The 23,520-nt window shown below is 47.3% G+C and overlaps 1 protein-coding gene across 2 annotated transcripts in view; it reads right to left on the bottom strand.

Annotated features, from left to right (window-relative positions):
- Positions 1–1,232: 1,232 nt before the first annotated feature.
- Positions 1,233–23,520, bottom strand: part of NDUFS8 (NADH:ubiquinone oxidoreductase core subunit S8) — a 99,306-nt gene continuing 77,018 nt past the window's right edge. For both annotated transcript variants that reach the window (XM_069628933.1, XM_069628934.1), the window contains exon 7: positions 1,233–1,494. In XM_069628933.1, coding sequence (XP_069485034.1) covers positions 1,363–1,494 — 132 coding nt within the window. In that variant the 3' untranslated portion in view covers positions 1,233–1,362. The remainder of the gene's footprint in view (positions 1,495–23,520) is intronic.

The following is a 23,520-nucleotide window of genomic DNA, read 5'->3' as shown; positions in this document are numbered from 1 at the left end:
GTGGTGCCAGCTGTGACGTGTCCAAACAACACACCATGGAAGACAGAGTTAAGCACCATGAAGTGAAGCAAAGACTAGCAAAAGATACATGGAGGACGTGGAAGGGGAAAGCTGGGCCAAGGCCGAGCCACGCTTGTGCTCAAGCCTTCCGTTTCTTTGCTTTAGTATTAACATATTCTACCACAGACAAATGCTATGCTTCCTGTGAGTGGTAGTGACATACCACAAGGCTGGAAAAGGGGGCTGATAGCATTAAGAGAAAATCTATTTTGATCAATATTACCTCGATTTGAAACATTAGTTAGAACACTTTGCATTTTATCTTCTGGTATCGCACAACTTCACTCCACTAAGCACAAAGGAAAGATAGATGCATACCTGCCAAATATACGGATTTTGAAACGTTAATTATCAATCCAAAAAAAATCCTCGTAAAACTCAGAGTACGACTGGATATTGACTTTAGAAACTGCAGAAAAAAATAAATTAACCAGACACTTACCACCAAACATCAAAAGAGTAAATGAACTCCAAGAATACATCAAAAAATTCCCTTGTAGGAAGGGGAGAGACATGCTGTTACGTGCTCGCCTCAATCTTTTGCCCACAAATGAGATCTTGGCAATAAGAGGTAAAACTGCATCTAACTTTTGCCGATTCTGTAATACACAAGAAATAGAATCGATTCGTCACCTACTGCTAAAATGTGCCGCTAACCAACAAGTAAGAGACCTTTATTTAAGACCGATCTTCTCGGACTTCGTCATTGCAGATGAAGAAACTTGTTGGGCTCGCTTAATGGAAGGAGATAAGATGAAATGGCAAATAGCCACATACAAAATATTGGAAGCAATAAATCTGCCACGGACATAGAACGAGGGCACATTTTTAGTGAGACCTGCCGCTGCATGTGCATCTATGATAAAATGCATTTTTGTAAAAATCTTTTTTGATTAAATACAAATAAATAAAATAAAAAAATAAATGAAAAAAAGCAAAAATAAAACATTTGGATGACTACAACTGCAAATAAGCAACTGGTCCAACAGCAGGCTTTGACTGCAGGTGGTTCTACAGCAGTCCACTTCGGCATTACCGAGGACCTTTATTAGACCAATGGTGATCAAGAATACAATGGTGCCATGTACGATCAAACAGTAAACTACTGGAGCCTGTGGTATGGGGGCTGCATGGATTGTGCAAAAAAAAAGTTTCAATGCAATTACCATAAATTAGCGAAAATTCTTATTCTTTTATTACAGGACTATTATACAGCAAACCTTCCAATCAACCACACAATAGGAGTGATAGCACACATGAAGACCGGACCACGGTAATGTCTCCGGATGAAGTGAACAATGGTCATCGGTACAGGAAGTCGGCCTGCAGGTTGGCACCAATCTCTGCCTCCCACTTGTCACCATTGTTCAGCAGCTTCTCTTTGTTGTAAAGCAGCTCCTCGTGCGTCTCAGTGGAGAATTCAAAATTGGGTCCCTAGAAGAGAGGAAGGGACACAATTACCCAGGGGAACGACACTGAAGTAATCATTTGCTATCAAGAAAGCAATCTCACATCTATAACCTAACAGTATTTTCCACGGGTAAGGGGATTCTGAATCAGTAAACCTTTTTTGTTTAATATGCAGTTAACGTTTAATAGAGAAACAGGGACTTGGAAGATACAAGGGTAACGTTCAAAGACTGCCAATAACCATTCCTCTCCTGCAGCCATCCAAGTTCTTATTGGATGCATACTGGTGGGAGACCAAAACGTCTGAAATTAGCAGTTTAGGAGGCGAGTAAAGGGAGAATGGGGGATTCTGAAAATGGGAAAGAACCACATGAATGGGAAGTAAATTATAGGTAAACCCAAAAGTGATGTGCAAAAAACTTGGGTAGACTTCATGCAATCGTTTTTAACAAATCAGCGCCAAAAGAGAAGGGCGGCTGCCATATGCAAATAAATCGGTACTGCCATCGATGGGCGTGATCCATATCGAATTTTTAGGAAACCTACCATCTGCACTGCAAAACAAACTCCAGGCTTGTGGGGCCTCCTCAGTGAGCTACACTTGATTCGAGGTAGTGCCAGCGGTAAAGTGATTAATTTAAATCTTTCCAGCCATCACTTTTTAGGATTTGCAAAGTACCATGAATGGCATTGGTATGCCAATACGTAAGACCTAAACCTGCTGTGCTGGAGATCAAGATACACCTCACTAATGATTTCAGCAAGGTCATAACATGTTCGGGTTTCCTAGTTGATAAATGCAGAAAAAAATAGGCCCTAGTAGTTTTGGAGTTGGGGCACATGCTGACATGAACATCGTTTGCCCTCTTACCCCCTTAGTTAATGGCACTATGGCTTAACGAACATTAGATTGCAATACACAGATCTCAGGTACATATTCAGAGGTTGTGATCATTTCAAAGCTTTCCATCCAACGCTTCCGAGTGCTTAGAAATATGTGCACTGGCGTTCGGTAAGAATTGGTGCAGTCACACTGTGCGAGACTACACAACACTTATCTGCTTGGTATTAGGTAACCAATCTTTTGGTATAGATCTGTACTACACAAATTGGTAGTGTGACGGCTTATCTCAATAGGGTTAAATGTGAGCTGTACCAATTAAATTTGTAAATACAACTAACCAGGTAACACTTAAACTCAAGGTTTCTGTTATAGTTTATCATTTTTTAAATAGGCGTTCTTTAAAAAGGCAATTCATGTAACAAGGTAAATATACTTTAAAATGACTTTTCAGAATCAGAACAAGTTAGTGGATAATCTTGGATATGCTCCTTACACAATTCATAAACCCTGAGAGGACTTAATTCGCAAGGACAGAAATGGCATTTATATAATCATACAAGTTGTACTTTACAGCTTCTGAGGTTGCAGAAAGGTAAGGATTAAGGAAGGAAAAGGTTAAACAGGTTCTCAGTATATGGGCGGTCACTTCAATTTTCCTAGACAAGCCATTCCCAGCAGTAACAGTCTAAAACAAGTTACACCACCTATGAAGGACAAACAATATCAAAGTCAATGGGCTAGAAGGGTCTGCAGGGAGCCAGCACATAGTCAATCTCAAACAGTCTATGGAGCTGAAGCACTTCTTAGAATCAAAGTCTTGCACAAAGTTAGAGAGTTTGTTAGAAAATCACTTGTAGGGTCACAAGCTGTTAAGCCTGTGCAAAGAGTTGGAATTAACCCTAAAGGTAAGCCACTGCAATTCCAAACTGAGAAAAGCACAGCTAAAAGACAATGAGGTAAGTACCCCAAGTCTAAACAGTACCTCTGGTTTGAAGAAGAGTGGTCCAGCTGGATTCTGTCCTGCTACAGCGGTGCAGACCCAGTGTTCCTGAGCCTCAGTTGTGGGGACAAGAGGACGACGTCTGGAGGGCTCCTGCGGCGGTACTTTGGAGGTCGTCGGCACCTAAGGGCTCTTTTCGGTTCAGCAGCACTTCACGGTATCATTGCTTAGTAAACAGCAGCGCCACAGATCTTGGATACCAGTTGGGCATCCTTCACTCCTTGGGTCCTGTACTCCGGTGAGGGGACTCTAGCTCTGGTCGTCCTGCGTCCTGCTTCTGGAGGGTCCTTAGGAGACTCCTGAAGCTTCTAGCCGGATTTCAGATGTTGCACTCCACTACGGATTACTCGACCCCAGGCACTCAGTTCTTGCAGCAGGGAAGAAGTACAGCCAGTCGGGGCAAGATGGTCCAGTGGAGTTAGTCTCGGGGTTAGTTGGTCCCACTAACCCAAGGGGAGAAGTCATCCCTTCCGGAGCTTCTGTGTTGAATTGAAAAAGGAGTTTCAGCACAGCAGCAGGGCTTCACCAGGCAATTCACAGGTCCAGGAGGATGCAGCAAGCTTTGTTCACGGTTTCTTAGGTATTTCTCCCAGTGGTCGACTTTGCTCTAGTCTCAAGACCCCCATCTTTTAAGTAGGTTTCTCCCATTCATGCACATCCTAGGCTGTCAATCGCACAGCAGGGTGGCTGTCTTAAAAGCACAGCTAGTCAGGACTGGTTGCATTTAGGCACTCAGAGACAAAGGACAGGGGAGTTTTGGGAACCTCCCACACATCCTGCCTTTCCAGACACACTGGAGCCAGAGGCGGGCTTCAGGACTGATGCCCGCCAAAGGCAAAACAAACAAAGGGCTCAAATCTGCTTCGGCGCACACAGTAAAACCCAAGAAAGACCTCACAAACAGAAAATGGCAAAAAAAAGAAGTCAGGGGCCATTTTGACAAAATGTCACCCATGGGTGCTGTACTGCAGCAGAGGGTTCAGCCTCCGGTAGAAAAGCACACTGGTAGGAAAATTAAACCACTGACACCAGCCATTTAAAGTAGGGAGGGTAACAAAAATGTTCCACGAGAATGTAAGATAAGGAGCTACTGGGTGACCCCCCTCGCCCCCCTCGATAGGATGGAGTTTGTCAGATGGAGTTCGTCAGACAGTGGAAACACAATCCAAATCAGGTCGAAGGGAATTAGCACAGAAATGATAATTCTCCCCAACAACTGGCTTTCACGTGCCAAGCAAAAGGCATCTGAAATTCAGTTGTTGCCTAGTAATGCCACAGTTTGGGCAACAATCCTTGTAAAGGAGTGCTGGTCCTTCTTGACAAACTGTAGTTTGCCTTCTCCTAAGAAAAGTTGATCGACACAAGGTGGATTATGACAAGAGAAATACAGAAATGGGTAACCCTGGCAGGCCCATAGTTGCAAAAAGTGTCCTCAAACCTTACTTATTTTGCTTAATCCAAATAGCACTTCAATGGTCAAGACAGACAGATTTTAAACGGCTACACAGAATATTTGTCAAGAACCAGACTAAGACCATTCAGAAAATCCTTTCAGATTGGAATGGCAAGGAAAGCAGTTTGCTTGCATTTCATCCTGTAAAGATTTGATGGCCAGCGAATGAGCTCTCAGCAAGGAGCACTGTAAAGTAAAACTGGAAAGATGTGGTCTGTGAGCATCTCACAAGAGGCGGAAACTTTTCAGACAGATGCAAAATCTATTCCACCGTAATCAAACACAGTTCCAGTAAAGTGTCTGCTTGTGCCGCTCATAATCTACTAAAAAAGAGAATAGGTGGGATAGCGCAGGGGCAACAAGTTTGACTTGAAAGCAAGACAACGCAGCACAACACAGGTTTGAATCCCGATCCCGTGCTTAGAAACCAATCTCTGGTATTAAGCGTGTTATAAAAGAACAATTATTATGAACATCTGTTGAGCAATGCCACTAAGCCGAGTAACGACAGACTCTAGGCATATAGGTTTATATTAATGAAGGAGAGTAGGTCCAAGTTTCATAGCAACATGCACAAGGAGCTCGTCATAGCAGATGAAGGTCCAGTTTGCTCCCTGGTTGTAGCCATTCTTATAGTTCTGGAGCAATCTGAATCAACTTCATGATCAACTTTCTACATTTCTGAATTACCTGAATAATCGGTGGTATCCATGGAAAGCAGTAGCATATTTAGACTTTCTGCTGCCCTCTGGCCCAAATAAGTGCATGCAACCTGTGATTAATCAGATGGCGTCATCACTCCTTTCCCAGCGACGACCGCTCCCACAGGGGACGGTAGGCGCTACCTGATCCAGACCCTGGGGCAGCTACACGAGGGAGGGTCACATAGGGGAAGACAACCTCCAGGGGAGTAGCAGGGCACCATTGCACAAGGCATGGTATTCCCCTTACTTTCTTGAGGATAGCCCATCCATACCCAATGCCTTAATGGTATGCTGTTAGACCTCAGCCCAGCTTTAAACCTTCCTGGACTGCAAATATTGGCAAAGACCACACGTTTTTACTCCACAAGAACATTTAATGATCATTTCATAAAAACAATTCACAATTCTCCCTTTGAATTTAGCTTAAAGGTTTAGTTATACCCAAACACAAACAACAATCTTTATATATTTTTTAAATAGACAAGCAAGATCATCCTGACGTATAAAGTGCATAGTGCTAAAGTGACTCAGGGTCCAATGTAATCCTCCAACCACACCTGTGCAAATGTTCACTTATTACCTAGACCTACTTTAGGGTCTATGAAATCATCATGTGCCCAACATGTTTCGTTCACTCGTTTTCAACAATGTCTACAACTTCTTCAGGGGCTATGCAGCAACTAAAGTACTGGGTGCTCATTTGCCCATATTCATCTCGGGACTTTATTGCCCATAACCAACATTAAATGCCACCAAGCTAGTCTAATTAGATCCTATAGTCTTCTTGGTTTTTCGAGGCCCTCGCTGTTGTCTGTGCACTCTGTTTGGTTGTCCAGCAACTTTCGTGTTGCTGTCTGTAACTGTCTTATTTTCCTGCACGTCCACCTGTGTGTGCGCTTTTCCTGCACTTGTTTCATAGGTGTTCTAGATCCGTGTATCTTGCATGCCACATTGACACGAACATACAAATGTTACTCGATTGAACAAAATAAACTCCCATCCCTGAAAGTACCTTTTTCCTTATAGCAGCAAAACTGTGTCGTCACTCGTGCAGCCAGCTGTGTTCGGCACGTATGTTCTCTCATAGTCGGTCTCAGTTATGTGCATTGCTTTCCGGTGGCGTTAGCTGTGGGTCTCACACACACAAAGCGCTATAGAATCTAATTAGAATCTAAATAGGACGAAATACGTTGGGCACATGTTGGTTTTATAGACCCTAAAGGAGGTCTAGGTAACAACTAAGTTTTGCACAGGTGTGGTTAGAGGATAACATTGGACACAGAGTTGCTTTAGCACTATGCACTTATAGTTTTAAATGGATACGTGATATCATCCCGACGTATAAACATTGTTGTTTGCGTTTGGATGCAACTAATCCTTTAATCTAAATTCAAAGGCGGAATTGTCAATTATTTTATGAAATGGTCATTAAATGTTCGTGGAGTAAAAATTGGTGATCTTTGCTGATATTAGCAGTCCAGGAAGGTTTAAAGGTGGTCTGAAGTCTTGGATTCCAGGGTCAACCAACCTGCTGCATTAACAAAGCCCCTGGGATCTCTCATAGGTGTTATAAACGCTGTTACACCTCCCCTCATCCATTTAGGAAGAGCATGGCAAATCTTTCCTCATACATTGTATGGGAGGCTCATGGAAATGCTTTTCCAAATTCTACCTGCAAGTGACTAAGAGCTGACTTACCCTTAAAGAACACTTAGCAAGACTTTGTGCATCATCTTTTTTTTAAAAAAATCAGGAATGGACTACCATTCCCATAACTACAAAGATACTGAGACGAGGAAGAGGAGCCGAGTAATGCAGAGCAGAAAACAGGAGTGCAGGCCGCACTCTAGTTGTTCAACATGCACTCTTGAAGAAGGAAAACTTAAAGAGCATCCACAACCGAGTGTGTCACACCATTGCTGGAAGGACAAGGCTGTTCCTCTCGGTTGGAACTGGGAGACCGTCGGCTGCAGGAGCTGCCGTGGGCCGGCCGGCTCAAAGAGGTGAAAGAAAAAGGTCATTGACGAGAGAAGAGAGGCTGCAGGAATACCAGAAGCCAACCAAGGAATCCTCAGCGTTGCAGCTGCCGAGCAAAACCACTTATCGGAGGGAAGCCCGACGCGGAGCTGAGAAGCCCAGCACAGACCGCAGCATGCAGAGAAGCCGAAGAGTGAGAGAAGAGACGCTGATCACCTGTTACCGGTTTGCCGTGGAAGAGAGAAACATGTCAAACAGAGCTTGTGAGTCCCCAAAAGAGAAACATATGCAAATAAGCAAACGAAGTATTGAAAAGTGACAACCACATGCATAAGAACATTAAGCAAACAAAGTATCAAAGAGTGATGAAGCCAAAAGGATGTGAACAGGAGAACAGAAGAGAATTTAAAGACTTACCAGTCTACGTGTGTATGCGATACATGCCTAAGAAAAGCCCTGGCAGGATAGTGTACCAGGCAGATTCTGTATTAGATACCGCAAAGTCAGGAAGACGTTACGGTTGGAAGTGTGTGCAAGGCCCACACAAGAAAAGCCATGGCAGAAGGGTTAATCAAACAAAGTAAAGCTGCACGTGCGTTTGTGAGAAGTCCTGGCAGGGGAGCATACCAGGCAGTTGCAATTAAGCCCTCGCAAGTGAATATACCAGGTAGTTATAAGAGTGACTAAGAAAGCCCTGGTAGGGAAAAACACTAGGCAAGGAAAGAGTGAACAGTACATAAGAAATATATCACCAGAGTAGGGGTCCTAAGAAGGATATATCAGGATGAGTCAAAGGCTGTGTCAGAGAAAAGAAAAAGGAAAAACCTGGTACGGAGTACACCAGGTGTCCGGGCAAGATAAAGAACCATGTTGTGTGAATATCAGTTGTGTTGCAGGAGAAACCTAAGAAACCGATATCTTCTGAAAATCCTACAGAGGGAAGGGAATCATTCTCTGGAACAAGAAACTATCCTTCTGTAACTTTTGCGTTGGAGTTGTGCATTTTCCTTTTGAACATTGTCACTCAAGGCCAACAACATTTCACTTTTCACCTTAGAGTATGAGGGTAAGAATAGTACTTTGGACACAGGATGGATTTGTTTTGGACATTGACACTCTTAGTTTTGGTTTTAGGTAGGGAAACACCTCTAGTGCAGGGACAGACATTTCCCCACCCCCTTTTTGTTTTAATACAAGTCTTTGACCAAAACCATGAATCCCTTGTGTCAGAGTCTCATTCCTGGCTCCTCTCACAGCCCCCTCAAACTTCACTCCCCCTCCACCAGATTCGGCCCCTTCAACAAGTCCGCCTTGTACAAGCTACACCTCTTAATCCCTATTTTGACCCCATTTTGGCTCCATAACATTAGGACGTTTTCAAGGTTGCATGGATTAGAAAGGTATTGCTTCCTCTCTGTTGATTCAAGCCTATTATCTTCTATGTTATGTTCATTGAAAGAGTGTTTTCCGATCTCTGTTGCCCAAGATTTGGAGAAGGCAGTGTGTTCTACAATGGCGTGCACTAGAGGTACTTGTTACGGCCAATTGTCTAGGTCAGAAAACTACTTTTTAGAGGAAGCAATCAGAACTTAAGCTGTCTGCCAACTGGACACAAGTGAGAAGGTTGAAACGAGGAATTTTGGTTTCAATGTTAATATCTGGTTTCTCTAACAAATTGCCTGCTGTTTCTCTATGAAAAGCACTGAGACTGGTGTTTGAAATTAATGCAACATAACTAAATGTCTACATCGGGTCTTGTTAAATGAACTATAAGCAAGTAGTACAGGCACATCTAATAAATATGTTGAAAAAAATAGAACTCAACCTCCTTCTCATGGTTAAAGCTCTGATGTTAGCAGGGCACGAAATAGAAATACGGCAAGTTACGTGATGCAGGCGTACCCCAATTCCTTGGGCTGGAACGACATTAAAATATGGCAAAATTACAAGTGAAGTTTATAAACTCGGCCTGGGCATAAACACCTCAGACCGCAGTAAAGAAAGTTGGAGAAGGTTCTTGGAATCTTTGGCTGTGCATCCTCACGGTGGGATAATGGATAAGGGCGACCCTGAACATTCATGTGTGGGAAGCAACAGCATTCCTTGTAGCTGCACATTGCAGGCAGCTTTTATAACCAATTAAGTCGCACATACTGTTAACATCATTGCTGTGTGTGCCAAACTCCAAAATAAACAACACTCGGAGTAAAACAGAGCAATGGATTAGGTGTTCCAAAAACAATATTACCTTTGTTGGTGTGGTTTATGCCATGGGTCTTGCCAGCTTGCATTTAAGGTATTTTAAATTGTTAACTCTGTAGAGTTGGACTGTACAATACATCGGAACATTGAGATTTATGGGTATTGATATAGATGTCCTGCTGTCATTGGTAGTACTGTTTCACAGTAAAAGTCCTACCTTGAATTTAAAGTATAATTAATGCAAAGATTACTTAAAAACATCACAGTTAAGCCTTGTGTGACATACTTTTCAGCTGGTCCTTCTGGTAGTACGGATCATGCAGCAGAACGTCATAAAAAGGCACATGATAAACTCAGCAGAGATGCCTTTTGCCTGCTTAGCACAGAGACGCTTCTGTAAAGATGGCTGAATGGATATTTTCTACGGCCACCATTACAGCTGTGAAACAGTGTACCTTGGCACACCGTTTGTGTTCTCACCCTTCTATGGTTTTGGGTATCCTTTCACAGTTTTTTTGATGCACTTGTGCCTTTAGATTTACTCTGGCATTTTAACTTCTCTATGATCTATTTCATGCTTGCACCGTTTGGGTGGCCACAGACCTCTGAAATGTGGGCCCAGGGAGGGAAAGTAGTCGTGCTTCTGAACATCATTTTAGTGCCACCTGTGGGAACACTGCTTGACGTTTAATATTGTAAAATGATGCATCATGTTTAACCTTTACTTTTCTGAAGGGAAAACCCCTCATTTTGCCAACGGTTTAAAAATGCATCATGTGTTTGAACATAAAAGTGATTGCTTAACACAGTGTATGTGTGAAATGATCAGAAGGAACTCCCAAGATAATGTGAAGTGGCACCAATAAACTCAATGAGGTTTTGGCTGTCTTGCATATTAAAGAGCATTTTTGGAAGATATGAATGACCAAAGAGCTTTATTTCTGTCATATACGTCTATGAGAGTTGTTTGACTGATTACCTAAACACCCAAAGAACGCTGGGTTTGGTTCGTATATATTTTTTTTAATCAAAAAAGTCACCCCAACAATAAAGCTTTTGTAAATATCAAGCACATATATTATATATAGGAAAGACTTACGCTGTCAGAGTGCAATGACTGCTAACAGCAAAACATTTTAGATTCTTGAAGGTGTACTCTCCAGCGAGCTCTTCTCTGGTAACTTCAATAAAAAAGCATCCACAAGATGTCTTCACCTTAAGAACACTTGTTTGTGCCCTCCCACAAAGCCCTGTTTAAGTCTCCATTCTTTTGTTTTGTACACTGGGAAGACAAATCACATTTGGGTGGGAATCTTTTTAAAATAATTATTGGGGCTGCTAAATTATTGAACTGTGTTTTAAAACGTTTTACTGTGCTTTTAATTTTTGTGAAAATATCATAAAACTGTTTGGGGCACACCATAATACAGAAGGATCAACTACTTTTAGTAAATATTTGCTGCTAGTTTGCACAACATATTGAGCTGAAGTGGTACACACGGTAAATCGGTAAATGCGAGTTAGAGAACTCCATTTCCCATCTAAACTAGCGTTTGCGCAGCGTTTGTAACGCGCTCCAGCCGCGACGCAGGCTATAAATGGCTCGCGTCAGCGCAAGGCCTTTTTGTGACCTGACTCGGCGATTGGCGGGGCACGCTGCCCGTCGCTCCGCCACCGAGTCTAATAACCTAAGGATTTCCCAAGGTGAGTTTCTAGAGATTGTTTGGGCCGACACCACAGAAGTACCTGATAATGCAGAACAGGAGGATTGCCACTCAATTTGATAGTAAGTCACTGCAAAACATGAGGAATAGTAAAGGCAACCTGTCACTTTGCACCTTAAATAAAATTAGTAATTTTGGTATAGAAATGAAGAAAGAAGTTAACCCTGCAGCGGAAGAACCACTGAGGGGTATTTAATGCAGCACTGCTAAATGTTAGATCAGCAGAGAAGCATGCAGCAGAAATAAACAATCTTATAGAAGATCATAAGTTGGATATCCTTTTTAGAAACCTGGTTTAGGGATACATCACACGCAGTGCTGCACATTATTCTAGCAGATGGATATTAAATCCAAAATATTATCGCACCAGAATAAAAAAAGGGAGGAATAGCAATGCAATAATGTATAGATCCCAGATAAAAATGCCACATTTTTAACCTTTACAGTGGGATGCATCGGCTGCCATAAGCCATTTGGTCCTATCCACATCACCACATAGTTAGATAAAAATACTGCTTGCCAATAGCCCTCCAGGTCCAGCCAGTACCTTTTTAGAAGGGCTGGATCAGCAACTCATTGTATTTACTTCCGGTATTAAAGATATTCTCTGTTTGGGCGACTTACATCTGGCTAGAGGATCAATTAGGGTTAGATGCCAAATGACTATGGGAGATAGCGGATTTGCATGATCTTATACCCTTAGTGGTTTCAGCCTCTCACAATCTTGGGTACTGCCTAGAAATATTACTGCAAGAGGGAAAGGAATTCAGGACACATTGCCTATTTCCTGGGCAGAGCACTACTTTAGGCTTCTCAGTGGAATGTAATAGGCTTCGAGAACAGTTACCTAGAATAAATAGCTAGCCTGCAGTCCGCAAGACAAAGGAACTTGAGAAAACCATGGGCACGGAACCGAGGAAAGAATTGGGTCTTACGAACTCAATAGGTGAATGTGATGCCTTGTTTTAATTATGGATAACATTTGTGCCCATAATGCTCCTTTGAGAGCAAGAGCACAAAAGAAAATGTCAAAACCCCGGTTCACTTCCCAGCTATTAGAGCTGAAGAGACTATGCAGAGGAATAAAAATAAAAGATGGCGAAAATTAAGAACCTCAGAAAATTTAGATAAAGATATAAAATAGCAAAGGCAGACTTCCTAAGCGGGAAGATCGACACAGCTGCTAATCATGCACAAGAACTCTTTCTGGTTGTCTCAAATTTTGTCTGCCAAAAAAATACACACTGTGGGAAGGAACATTTAATAGAACAGGCAAATTCTTTTAACAACTTTTTCTTGGATAAGATTAGGTTAATGCAAGAAAACTTCACACAGGAGAGGGGAATTGAGGGAAAGGGGGGGGCGTATAGCCACCCCGACATAGGACTTTTCGCCGGAGGTAGATGGCATTGCATTCTGCTTTAAAACAGTAGCAGAAGAAACCGTCTCCACCCCTCTAATGGCCCTTAAACCCACAAATGATTTACTCCCCCCCCTCCACCCTTCCCCCAGCATATGTGGCAAAGCAGTTTGCATCAGACAACGCCATTTAGGACTAGTTTTGTAAACTAGTCACTGAATATTTCTGCATGAACTTAAGCTGTCCATAATTTCTCCACTGTTGAAGAGGGTAAACATAGATCCTGGTAATTTACACAACTATCTATCACCCAGTCTCGGGTATTCCTTGGCCGGGAAACATTTGAGAGAAAGAGGTCACAACAGTTTCAGGAATATGTTGAAAGAGAAGGCATTCTAGACCCACTGCAATCAGGGCTCCGTCCAAAATTTGGAACTGAAAATGCATTGGTTGCGGTGTGGGATGGCCATGTGACTCCCTATGACCCTCCTACCTACTCATTTCCACACAAAACACCCATTCCTCCGGGTCCCTGTGGGATAGCGTTATACTTTTAAAGGGAGGTTAATGTTATTCCTACATAGTCTTCTGAAGGGTAATGGCTTTCTTGCACCTATGAACAAGCTCCTGATACAATGAGAGAAAATTGCCTAACTGTGCCTGCAGCCACTTGATTTATATGAAATGTGCATTCTTTTATCGGTTCCTTATACTAAATTCCAGCCTGCTAACCTTACTTCTGAGGGTTCGATGGGTAGCTCTAGGATGGATTACATTTTTGTTAGTGCTGTGGATTGGGAGATAATTGTTATTTTAAGCATCCCCAAGTCTTTAATTCTGTTTAATTCTGTGGCCGATGCAGGTAGAGTCCCGCCATCTCGGTGTGAAGCGGAAATTGTGCCCATCTACAAGAAGGGTGGTGGGGATGTCCCTGGGAACTATAGGCCTATCTCACTCCTCGATGCTACAGGAAAGATCTATGCGAAGGTGCTTCTGGGTCGTTTGCAGGCATGGGCAGACGAAGAGGAGGCAATAAGCCATCTACAGGCAGGCTTTCACCAGGGTGTTAGTACGATAGACCAGGAGTTTAGATTGGGCCTTATTTTTGATCTAAATAAATCACGCTCAACAGGGTTCGACTTTATGCAATTTTCATAGACCTTTGTACAGCTTTTTGTGGGAATCCCCAACTAAGATCAGACCACCAGGATTGTTTGTGCTTGAAAGGGGGGGGGGTGGCTCTCCCCTTCCCCCACCTTAAGTGGAGGGGGGCACCTTATGTAGCCCTCCCTGGGGGCAGGGCAGATTTCTGCCCCTAGGAAGGGGTACATGAGATGCCCCCCATCCATTTGGGGGGGGGGAGGGCCACAAGAAATATAGGCACAAGCCCCCCCCCCCCGGGCCTGGGCCAGTACATTTTGCCCCCCCTCGGGGCAGATGGGCGCACACACACATGTGCCCATCTGCCCTTAGGGAAGAGGCAAAAAAAAGAATAATAAAATTATAACTTGTGTTCGGTTGGGGGGGGCCACTAAACCACCATGGATGTTTTTTAGTGGAAAGGGGGTGGCCCCTCTATCCCCCACCTCAAAAGGATGGAGGGCATCTCATGTAGCCCTCCCTGGCGGCGTATTGCTAGCGCAATGTGCCAGAGGAAGGAGTAAATGAGATGCCCCCCACCCATTTGGGGTGGGGGGGAAGAGGGCCACCAGAAAACATTGGAATGACCCCCCAATGCATGGGGCAGTACATTTTGCCTACCCTGGGGGCAGAATGGCGCGCACATGTGCCCATCTGCCCCTAGGAAAGGGGCAAAACAAACAAAAATAAGAAACATAACTTGTTTTGGGTTGGTGTGGCCATTAAACCACCATGGATGTTTTTAGTGGAAAGGGGGGTGCCCACGGGTGTCTTTTCGGAAATGCATGGGGTTCCCAGTTTTCCTTGGTGGCTTCGACACCCTAGGCCGAAATCTGTAGGTTGTCCACATGAGCAAAATCTGCTCTGTCGAAAGGCTTGGGGTTACCTGTGGGTTAGCCTTTTCCCTTTGCGCACTGGTAGGTGCACCCACACATGTGAGGTACCGTTTTCGTCGGGATACCTGTGGGAACGCGGGAAGGTAGGACATCTGTTGTTGGCGGCGCATTTCGGTGGGTGGGCAGAGGGAAATGTCTCTGAAATTTGGTGGAAAAACACAATTTTCAGACATTTCACTCATGTGGGAAACATACAGATTTGGGCCTAGGGTGTCGAAGACACCAATGAAAACAGGGATCCCACACATTTCCAAAAAGAAGACACCCATGGGAATCCACAGAGGTCTGACTTGCGCAAATCACCCCAGAATGTATTACCCACGGGGGCGCTGTTGTGCGCCGAGCAAGATGGCCGCCTGATGCGTGAGCTCCGTGGCGAGCGGACTTCATAACCCTTTTTTTGGCGCTTTTCCTATCTGCTGCCGTGTACGGGACACACGATTCTACTGACACGGCTTCGGGGCTCCTGCGGACCCGATCCTGCAACGAATCGGAGCCGGGAAGGGCCTTCCCCCACTCCGCAGCACCCACCCCCCCGCCTGCGGCGCTCCTGCGTGCCTAAACTCAGGCCCGGCGGAGGGTGGTCGTACCCGCCTGGGGCCCTGCTGCGCTGCTTTCCACATCTGCTGGGCATCGGTGGGGGCCGGCGTGCCTCGTCCCTTCCGGCGGCGGAGTCGACGGGGACCTGGGATCGTGACCCGCCGGCCGGGCTGCTGCTTCTGCTGGGACGGTGCGGCCTGGGGCGCGCTGCCCCCGTGTCCCTGGAGGGACGTCGGGCCTGTGACGCGGCCGGCCCGCTCCCCCCCCTGCTGCATACTTCATCTTGGGCCCTCCTCGCCCTCTCCGGAGGATTTCCGAGGCCTGTGGGGAGGTCGCCGGAGCCTCTCCCCCCGACAGCACGCGCTGCGCTGCTGGAGCGGCGCGGCTTCCAGATACGTGCTGCGGGGGGTCTCACTGCCTCCGGGGGCGACCTTGCGGCCGCTGCCTCGGTCCTCCTACAGCCCCTCGGGCTCCGCTTGGCCGTCCCCCCCCTCCTGGGGTGATCTTGTGGGTCGCGGTCGGCCCCGGCGGGGGGGGGACGAGTCTGCCTGGGGGCCTTGCTGAATTCCTCCCAGCATCTGCGATCTGCTTGGGGGGGCCGGGCTTTCGTTCCCCCTGGTGCCGGGTGCTCCCGCCATTCCTGGCGAATCGCCTGGACTGATCCCTCTTCCCAGCTTGGGAGTCGCCGTGGGGCCTCCTTCCTTCTTCCTTGGGACCCAGCGGGGGGGTCGTGGGGACCTCCCCCCCCCCCGCTTGCACGCGCTGTGTTGGTGGGGCGGCGCGGCCTCCAGGTGCGTGCTGGGGAGGCTCCACTGACTTTTTATGCCTGAACTGCCACCGCCCAGCCTCGGGACTCTGGGGTCACCCCTCCTTGGCGGGTCCTCCTCTCTGCGGTGAGGGGTGTCTGAGGCCCGAAAGCAACGACCACCGGCTCCGCTTGGTGAGCCCTGACCTTCCTGGCTCTCCTGCTTTGACGCCCAGCTCTTGCTCTCCCCCCCCTTGGGGGGCTACTCGGCCTTCACCAACTCCACATTGCTTCTACCTTGGCTGGAATCCCCCGTTCTGTCTGGCCCCATCGTTCACTGGGGGCTGGCCTCTCCCCGCCTCATTGCTTTGGGGGCTACTGCCGCTCCACCCGGAGTGATACTCTGCAGAAGGGTTCCGTCAATACCGCTGGTCCCCACTCTTCCATCTCTGGCTGTCTTCCACACCTTCCTGATCGGGCTGGAGCCCTGCAGCCACCACTTCTCCGGCATAGTCTCGTGGCCACGATATTCCCTGCTTCCCTTTCTTGTTACGCACTCTACCTGGATTATTGACTTGCACGGCCTGGGATCCCCCCCGTCTCCCTCTCGGGGCGGCTGGTGGCTCCCCTTTACCCCACTCAACCATCACCATTGTCAAAATGACCAAGGGGGGCGCGAGGAAACAGAGCTCCATCAACATGTTTGCGAAGGCAGCTGTGAGATCCCCGGAGGACTCCATTGAACAGGCTCCTGTGGCGTCATCGTCCGCAGTGGCACCTGAGTCCCAGGGCATGATGGACTTTATCAGGGAGGGTTTCACTGCCCTACACTCAAAACTGGATGATATGAACGGCACAATATCCTCAATCAAAGCCCACATCGAGAGGACCGATAGCCGCGTGTCTGAGGTCGAGACACGGGTCGGCTCCGCCGAGGATGCACTGGGTGCACTGCGCTCCGAGGTTGTCGCTCTCTCGAGCCGAGTCCTCGAGGTGGAGAAGAAGAACGAGGACTTGGAATCCCGCTCGAGGCGCAATAACCTTCGCATCATCGGGGTCCCTGAGGGCGAGGTACACGAGCCAATGGAGAACTTCGTTGAGCACACATTAATGTCACTCCTGGATTCGCCCAAGCTCTCCCCCCACTTCGCTATTGAGCGGGCGCACCGTGCCCTTACCGCTAAACCCAGACCCGGGGCTCTGCCTCGTCCCATCATCGCCCGGGTCCTGAACTACCGGGATCGTGATACTCTACTCAGAGCCGCAAGGGTCAAGGGCGAGCTCTTATTGGGGGGTGCGAGGATTCATCTTTACCCCGACTTCTCGACTGCCGTCCAACGAGAACGCAAGACTTTCCAGGCTGTGAAGCGGAGACTGCGAGATCACTCCATTAAATATGCCATGCTCTACCCCGCCAAACTGCGCATAGAACATGCTAATCAGGTGTTCTTCACGATCCCGGAGGAGGCCTCCAAGTTTATGGACGAACACTTCCCAGGTTGACTTCCTTCTTTTGTCCACAGCTCTGCAGCTTCCCCCTTGGGCCCTGCAGGGGGCGGCCGGGTCCGGCCCTTCCCCGTCATCGGTGCCACATTGTTCCTCTCTCCCGGATTCGGCTTGTTCAAGTTTCTCCTTTTATTTCAATGATGTGCCATACTGCTAAGTGCAAGACGCCCTGTCTAAGTTACATTTAATGTTTGTAGTTGGACCTTGAGCTCTACTGGTCTTGCTGCGGCCCGGAGCGCTGCGGCCAGCCCGGCCTACAGGCCCCCAGGCGCTGATGCCTCTAGTTTGGGTTTGGTTGAGGGGGTTTGGGATTGTCATTCCTCTGTTTGGGAGGGGGATGTCGGTGGGGGTGGGACATGTTTGGGGTTTTATTATCAGAAAATTGGCACTGGCAGCGAGGGCAGACTGGGGTGCAGCACTCACCCATTGGTCTAGTGCACCTTTTTTGACTCCACCACTACCACATCTATGGTGAGGGGGACATAACCTTTATGAGTTGCAATGTTCGGGGGTTGGGTAACTATAGAAAGATGAGGCAGCTCCAGCTGCAGGCTGAGCGCCACGGGTCCAAGATTCTCTTTTTGCAGGAGACACATGCTCGCATGGAACAATGCGTGCGTTTCGCCAAAACCTGGGGCCCCCATAGGTTCTTTACCGACTTCTCTACTCAAAGTCGCGGGGTCATGACCCTTATTCACAAGAGTCTCCGGTTCACCCTCATCTCTTCACATATTGACCCCCTGGGCAGGTATGTTCTGTTACACGCCACGCTTCAAGGGAAAGAAGTGGTTTTGCTGAACATGTATGGCCCCAACCTCGATGACCCTGAGTTCTACAGACAGGTCACGTCCCTTCTAGATGGCTTCCCCCTTGTTCCAATTCTCTGGGGGGGGGGACTTTAATACTATCTTCGATGTAGCCCTTGATAGATCTGGGTCCAAGCCCCGTCATCTCTCCAGGGCAGCCTATGCTGCATTATCATCTCTGCCCCGCTTGGCCATGGTGGACGCATGGAGGTTCTTCTACCCCGATTCTCGCGTTTACTCATTTTATTCTTCAGTCCACGACTCATACTCCCGAATTGACCGCTGGGTGATCTCCAATGTCTTGGTTAAAGACGTGAAACAGTTAATGATTTTACCCAGAACCTGGTCCGACCACTCTCCAGTGACCATCACTGTGAGTTGGGCCCCTGATCCTGGCCGGTCCCGCTGTTGGAAACTGAAACCCCTCGCCCTTCTTGATCCAGAGTTTCATTCCGAGCTCGAGGACTCTATTGAAGAGTTCTTCGAGTTAAACGCAGGCTCGGTACCATCAATAGCCACACTATGGGAGTCTTTCAAGGCCTATATTAGAGGGATTGCAATTTCCAAGGAAAACGGAGTCCTCAAATCAATTAGGAGAGGCCTAGCCGAGAGTGAATCCAAGCTGTTGACCCTGGAGGCTGCATGTTCACTTCACTCTTCTCCGGGTAACCTGGCGGCCATTGGGATGGAATTGGATACATTCCGCTCCCTGGCTGATCGGGAACAGAGGTTTCTGGACAACCCAGGTATCGCGCGGAAATACGGGGAGGGCGAGCGCCCTGGTCGATTCCTCGCGAGGTTGATCCGACATGAGACAGGTGCCCCACACATTCTCGGGATTGAGAGACTGGACGGCTCTTTGGCTGTCTCCTCCCGGGACGTGAACACGGAATTCTTTAATTTTTACGAGTCCCTATACTCCAATTCAGACGAAGTATCAGTGGAAGAAATCGACTCCTTTCTCAGATCCCTTCCCTTGTCAACTTTATCCCCTGAGGCCGCGGGCTCTCTTGACTCCCCACTTACACTGGAAGAGCTCTCCGACGCTATCGATTCCCTATCCTCGGGAAAAGCCCCCGGCTCCGATGGCATCCCAGTCGAATTTTACAAGTCCTATAAGTCACTTCTCCTTCCCCACCTGTTGGCTGTGTGGGAGGAGTCGGTCGAGACAGGTGTGTTCCTCCCTTCACTACGTGAGGCCACGATTACAGTATTGCTAAAGGCTGGCAAACCCCCCTCGCATTGTGGATCGTATCGTCCGCTTTCCCTTATAAATTGCGACGCCAAAATATACGCAAAGGCCCTGGCTCTCAGGTTGGCCCCATCCTACCGTCCATCATTCACTCCGATCAAGCGGGCTTTGTCCCGGGGCGGTCCACCTCCCTGAACTTAAGGCGTATATTTAATATAATTGACAGGATTAGCCCAGAGACTCAGGCTGTAGCGGCTACGCTGGACATGCAAAAGGCCTTTGATTCGGTTTCATGGCAATTCCTTTGGCGGGTTCTCGAGAGCTGTAAATTTGGTCCCTCCTTTCTCTCTTGGGTCAAGCTACTTTATTCGTCCCCCGTGGCTAGGGTCCGTACAGGTGACCACTGCTCTCCTTCCTTTGGGATCACCAGGGGGACGAGGCAGGGGTGCCCATTCTCTCCCTTGGTTTTTGCAATTGCCATAGAGCCCTTTGCGGACATGCTTCGTCATCGCCATGCCCACAGAGGCCTCCAAACTGCCGGGAGGGCGGACATAGTTTCCCTATATGCGGATGACGCGTCGTTGTTCATTCGCTCTCCATCCCTCAACTTGCCTCCAGTACTGGAGGATATCATTTATTTTGGCCGGGTCTCGGGCCTTAGGGTGAATTTCTCGAAATCCACCCTTTTCCCTCTCACGGAATGCACTCTTCCCCCCCTGACACTCTGGGATTCACATGGGCTCAATCCACATTCACTTACCTGGGGATAGCAGTAACGCGCCAACAGGCACTAACCTTCGAAGAGAACTTCCGGAAATACCTTACACTCCTGTCCGTTAAGGTTTTAGCCTGGGACAAGCTCCCGATTTCTCTCGCGGGCAGAATGGGTCTATTGAAAATGGTGGTGTTACCTCAGCTGCTTTACAAGTTTGCCAACGTACCCTTGTGGCCGAGCGCAGACTTTTTTCGCGACTTGACTCGTACAATTAACTCCTTCCTTTGGCACTCGGGAGCGGTCCGGCTTAGGTATGAGACCTTGTCCACCCCCATGGCCAGGGGGGGCTTTGGTGCCCCTGATTTTCTCAAATATTGGCTAGTATCCCAGATTCAATATATCTCCCATTGGTTTAATACAACTGACCCCCCCCCCATGTCCGGCTCGAGAAACTTGCGGTCAGTGATCGCGAAATCCGCTCGTTGGTTATACAACCCGCTCCTCAGGTACTGGATTCACAGAGTCCGGTCGCCTGCACATCCCTTGCATTAGCCTAAACATGGAAGCTGCTCGGAATAGCCCGCGCCTTCCACGGCAACCTTCCCCTCTGGAACTTCCTCCCGGGGGTCCCCCAGGTCACACCACTTACTGTTCGTCGCTGGGCCGAGGCAGGTTATGAGCTGTTGCGGGACGTGTTTGACCAGGGCATATTCATCGAGTGGACTGATCTTCCCCTACCCTTGAGGAGTGACCGGAGTGTCAGGCTTCAATACGCGTCTCTCCGTAAGACCCTTAAGTGTAATTATCCAACATTCCCTTCGTTACCACCAGACGACCCGGCCATTGAGGAACTCACTTCCCCCTCACCCATGAAAGGTAAAATCTCCAGGTTATACTCCATGCTGCAGTCCAGATCCTCCCCAGAATTTTCTAAACTCAGGGGGTCTTGGGAGAGGGACCTGGGGGTGGAAATGTCAGACGACCGCTGGGCACATATATCTGACCGCACTCACCGGGTGTCCTTTAATTCCCGATTTAAACTCATCCAGTTAAAAGTGCTGCATAGGTTCCACTATACTCCGGTCAGATTGCATCGCATGTCCAGTGAGCATCCATCTAGTTGCCCTCGATGTGGGCATGATGACGCGGACTACATCCACATGATCTGGTCCTGCCCCCGTCTCTCCCTGGTCTCCCTCGTAACTCCAAAAAAACTGACTGGCCTCTGCATGCTCTTAGCGGTTCGGTTCATCCTGCTCTGCTGGCTTCGCCCCTTTCCCCCCACACATGCCCAATGGTTAAAGGCGGTTACTTGGGCCTCTGACTCCGAAGAAACTTGGTCTCACATGCAACCTACCCACTCCAGGCCTAGGGACATCTGGCTTAGGTTCCGCTCCTACTTGTCCGACCTTGACATGACTCCGGTTGCTTCCCCTCCACCTGCTCTTTCTCACTAGTCTGAGAGCTCCTCCCATATTATTTTGATCAGTCTCCCCTCCCCGCATGTCGTTTGTAATTCTGTTTTTGAATCATTTAATGTGCAATTTCCGTATGACTGTATCATGATCTGTACTGTCAGTCTGTACCTGCTGGGCGCTGTTCGCCTGTTGTTTTGCTGCCACGCTGCCTAATAAAAAAGAATTTTAAAAAAAAGAATGTATTACCCACAATCCCTGGCAAAGTCCGAAATTTGGCGAAAACCCCCACAATTTTCCGACATTTCACTGTGGCCACCCATGAAACACGCCGCCAACACCACATGTCCTTCCTACCTTCCCGCGTTCCCATAGGTGTCCCGACCAAAACGGTACCTCACATGTGTGGGTGCATCTACCTGGGGTGGGTAATAAATTCTGGGCCGATTCGCGCAAGTCAGACCACTGTGGATACCCACGGACGTCCTCTTTTCGGAACTGCATGGGGTTCCCCATTTTTCTTGGTGGCTTCGACACCCTAGGCCAAAATCTGTAGGTTGTCCACATGAGCAAAATCTGCTCTGCCGAAAGACTTGGGGTTACCAGTGTTTTAGCCTTTTCCCTTTGCGCCCAGGTAGGTGCACCCACACATGTGAGGTACCGCTTTCGTCAGAACACCTGTGCGAACACGGGAAGGTAGGACATTTGTTGCGTTTGCGTGGTTTTCATACCGTTTCGACAGACTTGCTGCTGCACTTTGTCAAACAACCCTTTCATTTTCCAAATGTGACCTACATTTAGTCACTGCTTTAGGCACTATACACTTTTGTAACCTGCACAAGTCACCTAGCCTTCAAAAGGTCTGGCTGTGCTCTTTCAAAAAATGTAGGCTTGCCCTTCCTCGCCACATTTGTTTTTCCTTATTTACACATGCTAATTATGTCTGTTTAGGCCATAAGCATAAAAATCGTGTGTACCATGGCTCTGTTTTTGGCTTGTAGTATTGCTTGTTTTGTGAAACATGAAAAATGTGTGATTTCCTAATGTAGTGGAGCATTGTTTTTCTCAAGATTCACAGTAGGCATTTGCCTTATCAGCCCAACCATGTCTACCACATATTTTTTTTCCTGTCATTTTCCAGATTTATCCCCAAACTACGGAATGTTTTCCTACATAGTTGTTGCCTGACCTTCGCAAATCACCCCTTCCTAAACTTGGAATTTTGTCTACTTTTCAGAAATGTATGCCTTTCTGTCTTACCACCATTCGGCTTTGCTACCCTTCTCTTCCATTCCGTCCACGCATGTCCTATTGGACAAAAAAAGGCCAAAATCGCCTACCTCCCACAAAATGGCTGGAAACCATATCAAAATATGTTTTTTTTTTAGTTTCCACGCAAACTGTACATGAAAGCCTGAAAAATGGGGAATTCAGCACAGCAAACCATTTGTTCCTAGCACTTTCAAGGAAAAAAAACACAGGCTTCTTTGTACATCATTTTATTGCCATTTTCTGAAAAAAAACAAAATGTTCTCCTTTTTGGTTATTTTCTATCATCACCTTACAGCAAACTAGGATTCCTTGGTGGTGTTACGACCGTCTACATGTGGGGAAAAAAAAGGGCCACATTTGTCCGAAATATCTCATGTAACAAATAGTTACAAGCCATTGAATGGCGACATGGGGAGAAAACCCATGGCAGTTAAGGGGTTAATACCGAAAAAACAAAAGGTAATGGTGCTAAGGCACAGGACTGCAAGGAAGACCACCCTGAGAATTGAGAGTGAGGGACAGATTTTGGAACAAGTTGCCATGTATGATTATTTAGGTA

The sequence above is a fragment of the Ambystoma mexicanum genome, chromosome 12 (genome assembly GCF_040938575.1).
Source record: "Ambystoma mexicanum isolate Mex_15411 chromosome 12, UKY_AmexF1_1, whole genome shotgun sequence".
Taxonomy (NCBI): domain Eukaryota; kingdom Metazoa; phylum Chordata; class Amphibia; order Caudata; family Ambystomatidae; genus Ambystoma; species Ambystoma mexicanum.
Note: the sequence above shows the minus strand (reverse complement) of the source record. Positions and strands in the feature narration are given on the sequence as shown.